We start from the raw sequence: 13,215 nt of genomic DNA on the forward strand, positions 1-13,215 counted from the left end.
CCCACTCTCTCTCTCTGGCTCCTTCAAAAATCTTTCTCTTTCTGCCAACTCCACACTCTCATTCTGCTGATGATTTTCATCTTCTGGTCTGTACATATCTCTCCTTCTTCAGTTTTTTTTTCCTCTACCACTGCTGGGGATTCTTCTCCTTCTCCTTCTTCTCCTTCTTCTCCTTCTTCTTTTTCTTCTCTCCACTTGTTCAATGCACTCCACTTTTATCTGCCTCTCAGCCCTCAGAAGCCTTCTTTAGAATCCTGAAACAGTAACACCCCCCCACCTCCCACGCCAGCATGCAGATGCACACACACACACACACACACACACACACACACACACGCACACACACACACACACACACACACACACACACACACACACACACACACACACACACACACACACACACACACACACACACACACACACACACACACCGCCTCCCATCCCAATGCAAGCATTTTGATACATCATGTTGAGCTCCCCGTCTCAGATATCACCGCTCAATAAAACGATCCGTGCAATCTATGTGCTACAAGCCTGTTACAAGCTACACTGACATCACCGATGCGATGAGCAAAGTGCTTATGGGAGCCATGAAATCCCCGGGCCGCATGAGTAAGTAAATAAATATAGAAGTCATAAATAAATATATAAAAATGGGCAAACAAGATATTTTTCTCCCCCGACCGCCATCTACCTGTATCTGCGCACACATACACAACCGCAAACGGAGGAGCAAACGAGCAAACAAGCAAACAAAACAGGCATAAATCTCAGCCTCCTGGCCGAAACATTTTTTCCCCCCATCCTGAAACGATATGTAAGGCCCAGGCAATACGACAGCCAGGAGGAGAATTAAACATTTATAAGGCATTCACAGCGCTGGTGAGAATCCAAACAGCTTAAAATACAGTAGGGCTGCAGCCCGGCCGGCTCTGGCGGAGGGCCAAGCCACAATTGCAGCTAATACGATCCATCAACAGAGCTTGTTCCTCATCTGTGTACAAGTTGCTTATGGGTATCCACAAGGCATGTAATTGGATACACTGTGCCATGCCACATCTACATATAAATCAGTTTAACTTTTTCCCTCCCTCCCTCCCTCCCTCTCTCTCTCTCTCTCTCTCTCTCTCTCTCTCTCTCCATCGTGGCTATGCCATAGACTGTGTCTTTTAGTGGCATAGGGGGACCAAACTAATCAAATAGCCTCGATTTGCTTGTTATTATATTTTTGAAATACAACTCATTTTTGCACTATCCCCCCGAGAACCGCTGCAAGAAGCACCAAAAAATGAGTTTATACATACTTCGATTATGTAGCCATAAAATACTACCGCTGCTTTTCGCTGGAAGTTTTACACCTTCCCTCCCCTGTTTCCCACCCACCCTCCCTCGCCCCGATAACACAGTTCATCATGTTTACAGCCTAGGGGAGGGAAGGGAAGGGAAGGGGGGCAAGGAGCAGGTAGGAGAGACCAACAGCAGAGTAGAGGAACGGAAACATTAGGACCTTACCCGCCCGATCAGCACCGGTTCCGGCCCGGCGTACTCCTCGATCACAAAGAACTGGTTCCATATCCAGCTCCTCCTGCCACGTGACCGGGCCGCCGCGGCCCGACGAACAGGGCCCTCGGGGGCCTCGTCGAAGACCATATGCCTGCTGCCATCATCATCATCATCATCACCACCACCACTGACACTGACGTTGTGGTGGTGGTTGTCTGGGGACAAGGCTGAAGATCTCTCCCGGTTGCTATTGTGATGGTGGTGGTTGCTTGTGGGTGGGGTATTCTCCCTCTGTGTCTCCTTACCACCCCCACCCATCTCACCCCCACCCTCCTCCATGACCATACGCCCTCCACTGTCACCACCACTGTTGCTATAGCTACTGTTGTTGTTGCTGCTGTGGCTGTCTGTAGATGTAGATAAGACCCTTTCCTGGGGGTTGTGTGTCGCCTCAGCCTCCCCAGTCACCTTTGATGCCCCCTCAAACCCCATATGCCCTCCACCGCCCCTGCCACCGCCCCTGCCGTTGTTGATGCTGTGGGTATTGTGGTGACTGTCTGTGGTGGTCGGGGCTGAGTCTCTCTCCCTGTTGCTGCTGCTGTGACTTTTGTTGTCGCGGTTATCTGCAAACGATGCACTGTCCCTTGGGCCGGCTGTCCCCACAGCACCCTCCCCGACACCCTCCTCGGGGCCTAACTCAATAGCACTCTCCCTGCCGCTACTGCCGCCACCGCCACTGCAGCCGCCTGTTGCTAGGCCATCACGGCTGGTGGAATCCAAGGAGATTTGGGGTGTGCTAAGGACATTGGCGGCGGCTAATCCACTTTGACTTGCTGATGCATTATAACCCAGTGAGCCTTCCAAGGCCCCCGCTGCTGTTAACGCCGCTTCTCCCGCTACAGCAGTAACGAGGGAGGCTGGGGCTGGGGCTGGGGCTGGGGCTGGGGCTGGGGCTGGAGCTGGGGCTGGGGATGGGGATGGGGATGGGGATGGGGATGGGGATGGGGATGGGGATGGGGATGGCGCTCCGATTTGAAGGTTGGGGCCTGGAGGTCTCTGTGATTGGGTTGTGCGCGGCAGAGGCGGAGGCAGCGCGCTCCCTTTTGATGTTCCATTGAGAGGTGAAAAGTCTGAGGGAGCAGGATATGCTAGAGAGGAGGCATCTGCAGCGCCGCGGCCCGACAAAGGCTTAACTCGCGCCTCAATTTCACGGCTGCTTGACTCCACTTCCGCCCGAGGGCCACGACCGGCCGGCTCGTGGAGGAGACGCGGCGGCGAGAAGAAGTTCTCATTCTGTCCGGAGACTAAACCTCTTAGCTCGCCCCTGCTCGGAGTCCCGAGCTCATCATCAGTCATGCGCCCGCGAGACTGCACACGGCTGTTACTGCTGCTGCTGCTGCTGCTACTGGTAGCCAGAAACGCAGGCAAGCCTGTGGCCTCCACCTCCGCCTCCACACCCACACCCGACCCAACCTCCGCACACACAAACAAGCTGATGAGAAGCAGACCCACTGGGGCAGTCATTGTGCAACGGCGAGCACTGAGGCTGGCTGACTGAGGCTTTGGCTGTCTCGCTTTATCTGGCGGATGCTGGGCTACAGGTGATGCAATCAGACAGAGCCGGGTGACGAGCGCTTGACTCCCTCTTTCATCCTCCTCTCCTCCACCAGCGCCGTGGCAGCAGCATCATCCCTCGCTCTCCCCTCGCGGGCCCCTGCGTCTCCTCTTCCTCCTGCCATCTCATCAACGCCGGTAAATTCCCTGACGCAGTCCGCACGGGTCGTTAAGGTTTGATGGTGCTTCACCTCGCCGTCTGTCTGCGCGTGGAAATCTCCTCCTTTCACTTTCTCACCCGTAAACATTCATGCCGGAGTATACGTATAAGCCGAGGAGAACTCTCCCATGGTCTTCAGAGAGGGAGGAAGCCTGGAAGAAGAAGGAGAGATAATTGGATGACATGATTACCGTAATCACCATTGTATTTAATTAGGTTAGGCTATAGCAGAGCTCGTGAAAAAGATATAATTTCATGATACACTAATTAGGGTCTATGGAGTGTTTTTAATATTTAATGTTGGTTTGTGTTTTTTTAGGTGTAATCACGATCATGTGAACCAGGTCGGGTTGTATTTGGCCTTAAGACAAATGAGGCTTGCAGAGGACAGTACTCACACAAATTAATAGGTGCGTCTGTTGCTTCTCTTATTAGGGATAAATGAGTGTGTAGTCTGCGTACCCTCTATACAGTAGTTACAGTCTGGCCCGCCAACAGGGGGGGGGCAAAGGGGTATGTTGCCCCGGGCCCTGGGAGATAGGGGGCCCAGAATTTTTCTGGGCCCAGGACAAAGTCATCTGAAAGGGTAGGGGGCCCTTTCAGATGACTTTGTCCTGGGCCCAGAAAAAGCTGTCAGCGGCCCTGGTTACAGTACTTACACATAAAATATAGAAAAAACTTAAGTCTAAGATCTCTTGATATCTAACATATCTGCAGAAAGAACATTTTTTACACTTTACTGGCCCTAACTTTAACCCCAAAACCTATTTGTGCTGATGCTACCAGAGGTGCTGATGTGTCTAGCATGCTGCTGCTCCACACATTAACTAACTGTAATGTACCATCTACTCATAAATACTTAATGTGGCCATGTTTTTCTCTCATTCATGTTGAATCTAGTGTGAATAAATACAGTTGATACAAGCAGGGCTTGAAAAAGAAAAGCTAATTAAAACTATGTTTTTGCTCATCTCGTTCACGTTAGAGATTAATGGCATTGAAAATGAGGTGCCACAGTAAGCTCCTTAGTGAAGAATGAAATAATATAAAAAAGGGAAAAAAGCAAACTAATGCTTTTCCATGGCCAGTATACACCATTAATTCCACCAGGAACACTCTATTGTTATTCTAGCCTGCTACAAACAGCTGCATTCTTTAACAACCTTGATGCCGTCATAAATGATTAAATGCTAAAGTGTGATTGTTTATTCCATGGCAAACTGCAATTAGGCTGCATTAAAAATGTATCCCGGCCATGAGATATGCTCACGTCAAACAGGCTCTACGCACTGAATAGTTGATTAAACATCTTCTAAACCTGACACTTCCAAAGCATTTGAATCCCTCCAACACCAGGCTTATATATTTGGCAACCCTGCCGTGTTGGGTGAAAAGGGATACAGCAGACTGGATTTAACAGGAAGGGCTTATTGATTTTCTTCTGTGGCTTACAGTACCTAACGATCAGGTATAATCGAGGTTAGATTAGGCGATGGATCTGCGAGATGAGTGGAGACAACATAAAACAGCAGCGGGGTTTAACAAGGTTGGAGGTCTCGTATTGGAGATCTCTTTGGTGTGCGCTGGCACTTCAAAGGGGGTCACATTCTGGCGCCTCTCTTCACTCTGTGTGTGCTGTGCTGTGCGGTGCTGTGCTGAGGCATGTGCCCTCCAGAAAGAAAAAAAATGGCTGCCTTCCCACTCTCACCCAGAGAGCACAAGAGGTAAGAAAGGGGAATCTCCCTTGGGTTGATTAATTGGAGCCATAAACGCTTTAATTAATTTCTACCCTTCTCGCCCAAAAGTTTAACGATCAGAGCTTCGTTAGCAGTGGAGTCATGTCCGAGCCATCGATCTTTGAAGCCTGATGTGATGAGAGCTGTCGCCAACTTAACGAGACTGAAAATGTACAATTATAATTCATCCCTGATCCCCTGCCTATCTCAGCCCGGTGCTCATCACTCTTGATCGGACATACCCCTTTCTCTGGACATTCTTTTCTCTCTCTCTCTCTCTCTCCCAGGGATATACGCAGAGGTGCAACTGTACAGTGCTGTACTGGCCAGTGGGCACAGTCACAGCCCTATTTGAAGCAGCTCAAGCTTTTTATGTTCTTATTAAAAATGTTTACAACAATCCATCTCACCAAGAGCAACAAAATACCTCTCCGAGTCCTTCACTCATCCCTCTTGATTGGACTTTCTCTGGCGCTCTTCTTCAGAGAGAGAGACACACACAGGTGCACGTAAACTGCCCTGGCCAGAGGACATGCAATCACAGCCTTGTTTAAAGCAGCGCAGGGTTTTTAATGTTCTTTCATAAAATGGTTTATTACAATCCCACTGACCACCAGCAACAGAATGGTGGCAAACAGAGGAGAGGTGTGTGTGAGTGAGTGTGAGGAGAGGACACTTAAAATCTGAGAACACTGTGTCAGTGGGGAAAGCTCCACAGTCATTTGCAGAGTAAAGACACGCAAAATAAGTTCATTAATGATGATAATCAGTGCTCAGCTTCGGATGGGTAGCGGGCCGGGCCTACTAATGATTTTTCTTTGTTCTTCAGGCTCTCAGAGCAGATAACAGAAAGAACAGGCTCCTCTTACAAGGCTCACAAAGTCGTGACGAAACCGACTGCATTTTTTAAAATGAGTCTTTTTGGGAAAATTACAAATGATTACTTCAAACCCAGATAACACTTTAAGAGACATATGGGCAAGGGCAACAATAGCAGTGAGTGCCATTACTCTCAGCAATGCAAATCACAAATCAATCAAGAATTCAGCTCAATTTACCAGACAGCATTTCTGAGTCACTAGACCCACTAATGACTCACAATTAGGATTTGGGAGAAGGATAGGAGAACAGAGCAAGAATTCAAGAGATTGCTTTGTTCATTGCGACGAACGCTGGCCTTACATTGAAAACTCACAGAGAGACATAAAACACAAACAGAAGCCTGTGGTTGTTTACTTGCGCCTCTCTCCCCTTCATGGTTCACTTCTAGACACATTATAACAAATCCTTAATGGATTCCCACTACCGCACTCGCACATTTTCGCAATCACCCAGCACCCGGCAGCTCCTCGGCTGCTGCACAACTGATTTACTATATTTCCCCAGAACTGAGAATCTACATACGATTAAAACACCCTTACACCCTTACCGTTTTCATATCAGTGGAATCCATGAATGCATTTACATCAATATAAGCCTCAGGGTAAGTACTCTAAGTGTCACTGTACTCAATTGATCCAACGTGTAGTTGTGTACCACCAAGAGGATAGGAATAGACAAAAAACATCAATTTATTATTTTTTATAATCTGTCCTACTTTTTTCAACCCAAAAACTTTGCCAAGGAACAAAGAAAGCGTTTCGTGCGTTTGATCATGAGTCACTTTGTTTACTCTGCTGCCCGATCTCCCCTTTCACTCTGAACTGAAATTCAGCTGCTATACTCATCTCATCTCATCTAAATGTCTTTATTGTATTCAGGAGAAAGAAAGGAAGAAAGAGAGAAAAACATTGACGAGAGTAAAAGATAATGCTGTCTTCTCCACAGCACTTAAGCTCACATTAACACCACCTCATCAATATTAATACAAATGCCCCTCTCCTCTCCACCACTCACAAACCACATTCTCGCTTTCTGTCATCTTTACCCCATTTCATCTCTCCCCCCCATCTGATGCTCGCCTATAGAGCATCTCTCTCTCTCTCTCTCTCTCTCTCTCTCTCTCTCTCTCTCTCTCTCTCTCTCTCTCTCTCTCTCTCCTGCACATACCCGCCTCCTTTTCTCTTCTCCTCAGCTCTGCATGCCTGCTCCTGAAGTTGGCTGATGGTCTATACTAGTGTACCATCTAGTTAAAAGAGCCGCCTGGCCTCACAAAAACACACACACACACACACACACACACACACACACACACACACACACACACACACACACACACACACACACACACACACACACACACACACACACACACAGAGAGAGAGAGACAAACATCATGCTGATGAGAGATAGAAGAAGTGGCAAAGTGAGAGGCTGACAGGAGGGTGAGGGATGGTGGGTGGGGGGGTTATGAAGCAAACACAGGAACGTGTGTGTGTGTGTGTGTGTGTGTGTGTGTGTGTGTGTGTGTGTGTGTGTGAGTGTGAGTGTGAGTGTGTGTGTGTGTGTGTGTGTGTGAGTGTGAGAGTGTGTGTGTCTGTGTGTGTCTGTGTGCACTGTACTGTGTTTGTATGTTGGGGGGTTGGGTGGGGTTGTCGTTGTAGCATGTGTCTTTGTTGCCGTGTGTGTGCATGCATGTGTGCGTGTATGCATATGGATATGTGTGTGTGTGTGTGTGTGTGTGTGTGTGTGTGTGTGTGTGTGTGTGTGTGTGTGTGTGTGTGTGTGTGTTCATGTGTGTGTGCGTGAGAGAGAGAGTGTGAGATATAGTGAGTACCTGTGCATGAATGTGTCATGTGTCATTATGTAGGTGTGGGGATCTGTGCATTAGGAGGAGAGAAAAATAAAATAAAAAACACAAGGAGACTATGCATGTTTGTGAGCCGAGCTGGCTGAGGGAGCAAGCGAGAGGAGAGGAGAGGAGAGGAGAGGAGAGGAGAGGAGAGAGGAGAGGAGAGGAGAGAGGAGAGAGGAGAGGAGATGCAATGTGAGACATGAGACATGGTGTTGGTGATTCACGAGTGCCAGCTCAGAGAGGAGGAATGATGAGTGGCCTGGCTGGACGCACACTTCCAAATAGCAAATGGTTGTTTTTCAGTCCTCCGCAACTCAAGGCCCTCACAGCAAAACGAGTTGCTCATAAAAATAGCCCCATGTTTTTGCATGTCTGACATGCACAGTGGTCAGGGGGGGTTGTCAGCCAGAGAAACGAAACAGAGCATCTGAAGGAGAATTAGGATGGCCATCCATTTTGTGCCGGCTCAATATGTATTTACAATCTGTCATTACGCATTCTGTACAGACACTTAATTCAATCTTAGTCACACCAAAGGGCATTTACTCAATATGCCCTAAAAGTCCATTATCTCCTTGACACGCTCCATCAATATCTGCAAAGGAGGGCTATCGCTCTTTTTTAGTTATCACTGGAATCGTTATTTTAATGGGTTGGCATCAATATCATTCTGGGTTTTTTCAACCGCAGGGCTTTGATTGGACAAATTAGAGCATTTCTTGCAAAAATACAGAGCGTTAACACAAAAAATAAGAAAAAAAAACGTTCTCTCTCTCTCTCTCTCTCTCTCTCTCTCTCTCTCTCTCTCTCTCTCTCTCACACACACACACACACACACACACACACACACACACACACACACACACACACACACACACACACACACACACACACACACACACACACACACACACTTCAAAGCTGTTCATTAACATAACACAGGCACAGTGCCTTTGGGCCACGGTACAGCTTGGTCATGTCAGTGCGTAGTGCGCTTTGACCCATCTAACTCTAACGGTAATGTGATTTATATACATGGGCTAAGTGTAATAACTTATGCTTGCCATTCTGCACGCTTTAACTTTCCCCGATTCTCGCGCTGATCCGTGTTCTATGGTATGGAGACCCGCGCAGACTGCAGGTGAGCGCTGAATGCGTTCTCATGAAACCCGTTAACCGGTGCGCCGAGCCATTTCACCATCACATTGGGCACCATCTGTCAGAGCCCTTTGTGCGGTTTAGTCAGTTAAGACATTAAAAAAATATGTTCTCTCATCATGACTCAGTTGGATAACCATGACAGCGTTTCATGTCTCTATTTCCGTTCCGGAAAATACATTATATCCTGCAAACAGTCTTGAGAGCAGCTGTTCCGATCCCAAAGGCAAAATTCTCACCACATGACCATTCTGTCTTGAATATGCTCGAGCCCTCTGCAAACCCCCAGCGTTTGAAGATAAGCATCGGGACCGAATGTTTCTGGGACAAATACTCTACGAAGCAATTGACCGATTCGAAAGAAAACCGCCTAAATATTTGGCAACACTAATTCGCATGTCCTATCGCATCGGCTGTATTACCATGGTTTGGATAAAATGTACTCGACTCTTGACGACAAACAATGTGGTCTTAAGTTTGAAGGCTGGGGCGTCATATATAACATTAATTTAAAGCATCACACCAATTATTAACACGCGTACCAAACTACACATTTTGCAGTGTTAACATCCGATGGTGCCTTACCCAGTGTTGGATATCTTGCGCTCCTCCGGTGTTTGGCACACTTGGTTCGAGGTCGACGAGATCCGAAATGAGAGTGAATAGACAGTCGTATCTGTCTCCCTCTCCCTCACGCTCTCTCTCTCTCTCTTGTTCTCTCAAATACACATTACACAGGCGCGCGCGCACACAGATTTGCACCGACACGCGCTCTCTTCTCTCCTCGCATCCGTACCACTTCTGGTCCTTTGCCCTCTCCACAATTTCCCTTTTTTTTTCGCAGTGATGATACTCATAGCAATTAGCAGGACACCGTGTTGTTTGCTATTACTCCACAGAGTGGCCGCCAAAAAAATTTCTGCTTTGCGCGCCTCTCTCACCAATCCAATCCTTTCGCAGCACCACTACACCACAGCTAGAACCACTTCATTTTTAGAGCGCGTTCCACCAACACCACAGGGAGTTGGAAGAGTCCTCCATGTCTAACGAGTTATGGGGAGGCAGAGGCGGTGTGACTGCCGGCACAAGCACGCCACATCAGCCAGAGGAAATTAGTTTTACGGTGGTGTCACAGGAGGATATTTTATTTATTTATTTTTGCCCTTTGCTACCTAAGTTTTTAAGTATGTGTGCTTCAAAAGAAGCCACTGTTTATCGACATGATGTGCCCCAGTTTGTGGTTGAGCATCATCTCAATCTTTGTTGTATCCACCCTCTTTTCTCCTCACGCTTTCTTCTGGCTGCCAGGTGGCTGGTGACAAGAGGTAAGGAGAAAAAGTGCTGACAATGAAACTTCATAGAGAGAAAGGGAGGGAAAGAGAGAGAGAGAAAACGAGGACAGAGTTTGGGAGACAGAATCACTTATACGCTCCCGTTTCTCTAAAGACGCACGTACACACACACGCACACAGGAGGGAGGGAGAGGGATAAATAGCTTTCCCAGGGGAGAGATTCCAGCAGGTTCTTCTCCTCGGCTGGCTTTTTAAAGTAACAACCTCAGGGGCGTGCGGGAGAGAAGCCAAATTAGTCCTAAATGCCTTTGAAAGAAACAGCAGCAATAGGAGAGGGTGAATGAGTCATGTTACCCTGCAGACATAGGAGGGCACAGAGATGCAATTGGACAAAGGCTTGAGGTAGGTAGGTAATCAGGGGTGAGAATAGATATTGTACGTTTTGCACATTTGGGTGCATGGGTTTTTCAGAGCATAAAATGATCTGAAATTGTGCTTGTTCATCTCTCTCGACTCTGCAAAGCAATACAAATGGTAAACAATAAGAGGTTCTTTGAGGAACATTCACTCATTGAAATGAAAAAGAGAAAAAAAGATTGTACACATATCTTCATCCTAATAATGTATTCTACACCACTCCCCACCCAACCATGTGAAATGGATTGACGAGATGAGCTCTGAACAAAAAAAAAGTATTTTATTTCCAAATATCTTCAGCACATATCATACAAAGAGCCATCAATGCGGTCACGGAATACAAGCGAAGCCAATCAATGAAAACTATGCCTTGAGGGGGTGCAATAACAAAGATTGGTGGTTTGTTTTCAAAAGGGGGTTATTACTTTCTCCATCTCTCGCCTTGTCAGTCCAAGTCTAAGTGATCTACGCTTTGGCTGCCGCGTACTGCTGGTGCAGCTTCAGGACATCGTCCTGGGAGACTCTGGTCCAGCCTTCGCTGTGGACGTGGTAGAGGTTGACTTGGCCACCGCTGTAGGCGTCTCGGTAGGTGGCCTGGTAGATTGCTCTGCGGGCCAGCTCGCAGGCGTCCTGCACGCTCAGGTCCTTGCGCAGGCCGCTGTCCAGGGTGCCGTAGGCGTACATGGAACCCGAACCCACGGCGAACTGGTCGCCGCACACGCGGTTGCCCTCCGAGTCGACATAGTACAAGCCTAGTTAGAGGAGAGAGAGAGAGAGAGAGAGAGAGAGAGAGAGAGAGAGAGAGAGAGAGAGAGAGAGAGAGAGAGAGAGAAATAGACAGAGAGAGTAAGTAACAAGTAAGTAATGAAAGTCTACATGAATGGCTATGTTGCCAAAAAAGGGGATGGGGTATGGCCGAGATAAATGGCTAAAGGGTTAAGGCGCCAAACTGAAGTAAAAAGGGCAGCAAGTCGCAGCAAATGGAGAGTGGCTGCTTAATAAGACCATCAGCCTTTATATCAGATATAAAAGCCATGCCACTCACAGACACAGATAGAGCTCCCTCTAGAGGAAAAGACACCACACTGCAGACATAAGTCAAAGCAGTAGCTCTATCCATCCACAGGTGCACTTGTACATCATTAATTATTTGGGTCATTACACCAGAGGCAAAATGATCTCCGTGTTCACTGACACAAACTGTGAGACTCAGGACACTTCGGTCATAATTCAGGTTTGAGAGTCTTGAGTGCTTCTAGGTCAATTAAACAGCTGGGTGTTTTACTACCACACACATATTTTTGGGGAACGAACACATACCTGGTCCTGTCTTGTCCCATCCGGCCACCATGGTACCCATGCTGAGCCCCATGCCTTTGTACTGGTACACCATATTGGCGAGAAGCTTGGAGGCTGCCGCAACAGAGATGCGCTCCTTGTTGCGCAGCTCGTAGACGCGGCACTGCTTGGCCAGCAGACGCTCCCAGAAGCTACAGTCGGCGGCTCCACCGGCCATGGTGCCCAGCAGGTATGGGTTGATCTCAATCACCTTCTTCACCGTCTGGGAGGCGATGTAGGAGCCAGCCGTCGCACGGGAGTCCACAGCTACGATGACACCGTGCTGGAACTGAGCAGAAAACAGTGATTTATATAATACCATCATCAGCATCTTCATAATCACAATACTAACTATACATAGATGTGCTGCCTTGCTTCAATACGCCATAACTATTGTCTGGAGGGAGGGAAGCTGTAAATTATTGCAGTTGGTAGAACTATCCTGATAAGTTTGAATGAATGGCATCTTTGAGTTCCCGTTATGGTAGATTATCTTTCTCATAAGGCGAATAAGACAGCAATGCTCATTTCGTGCCCTGTCATTTAATTAAAGAAAGAGTAAAACACTACTTTTGAAAAGATGTTTAGACATAGTAGTTATAGGCTGTGTGTAGAATGACCAAATGTGTCAACACCAAAACAACTGCGATGACACAGCATTAGCCGAGTTAGCCGGCTAGCCCCTTCAGCCCCTCGTAATAAGTCAAGGTGGCCCAGTATCCAATATTTATCAGACATTACATGGCGTGCGTCTCTTCAACAGTTAAACCTAACCATATGTGTACAACCAAATGTTTTGCAGAAGACATAGATTTGGTTAACTATTTGCCACTATAACGAGCTAGCTGGCTAATAGTTACATACCTTGAATGCTAACGTGGTGGTCCCATGCAGAAACTCTATCTTCCTCTCTACTCCATCATCAAAGCTGCTGTTTAGAGACGCTTGCACGGTGAAGCTGTTACCATCTCCGAACTCAGACTCAAAGCCGATGTCATTTGGACGTGAATCCCAACATAGTCCATGTGGAGTTTGAAATTTTACAGAATCGCCGTGGAGTATGTTTGCTAGTGCCATTGTGAGACGCTTTCAGAAAAATCACTCCAGCAGTAACTTCCGCCGCTTTTCCTAACGAAACCGGAAATACGTTGTTTCACATTCGATCCACTTTATTTTCTAGCATTAAACTTAATTTACTGATGCTATACAACCAATGAGGACATAAATATGAAGTAAGTATGTTTGAGTACTTCCCTAAAA

The 13,215-nt window shown here is 47.4% G+C and overlaps 2 protein-coding genes across 2 annotated transcripts in view; both read right to left on the bottom strand.

The window, feature by feature from the left end:
* LOC134451580 (cadherin-24) overlaps window positions 1-1,684 on the bottom strand; it is a 67,803-nt gene extending 66,119 nt beyond the window's left edge. Inside the window, exon 1 of the mRNA XM_063202086.1 lies at window positions 1,516-1,684. Coding sequence (XP_063058156.1) covers window positions 1,516-1,653 — 138 coding nt within the window. The 5' untranslated portion in view covers window positions 1,654-1,684. The remainder of the gene's footprint in view (window positions 1-1,515) is intronic.
* Window positions 1,685-10,876: 9,192 nt separating this feature from the next.
* On the bottom strand, window positions 10,877-13,082 carry psmb5 (proteasome 20S subunit beta 5). The gene is made up of 3 exons (XM_063200268.1): window positions 12,820-13,082; window positions 11,938-12,244; window positions 10,877-11,369 (listed from the first exon to the last, which is right to left on the bottom strand). Exons 1-3 carry the CDS (start codon window positions 13,030-13,032, stop codon window positions 11,083-11,085), a joined length of 807 nt encoding a protein of 268 aa, XP_063056338.1. The 5' UTR covers window positions 13,033-13,082; the 3' UTR covers window positions 10,877-11,082.
* Between the last annotated feature and the right edge of the window lie 133 nt (window positions 13,083-13,215).

Source organism: Engraulis encrasicolus, chromosome 6, assembly GCF_034702125.1.
Source record: "Engraulis encrasicolus isolate BLACKSEA-1 chromosome 6, IST_EnEncr_1.0, whole genome shotgun sequence".
In the NCBI taxonomy this organism is placed as follows: domain Eukaryota; kingdom Metazoa; phylum Chordata; class Actinopteri; order Clupeiformes; family Engraulidae; genus Engraulis; species Engraulis encrasicolus.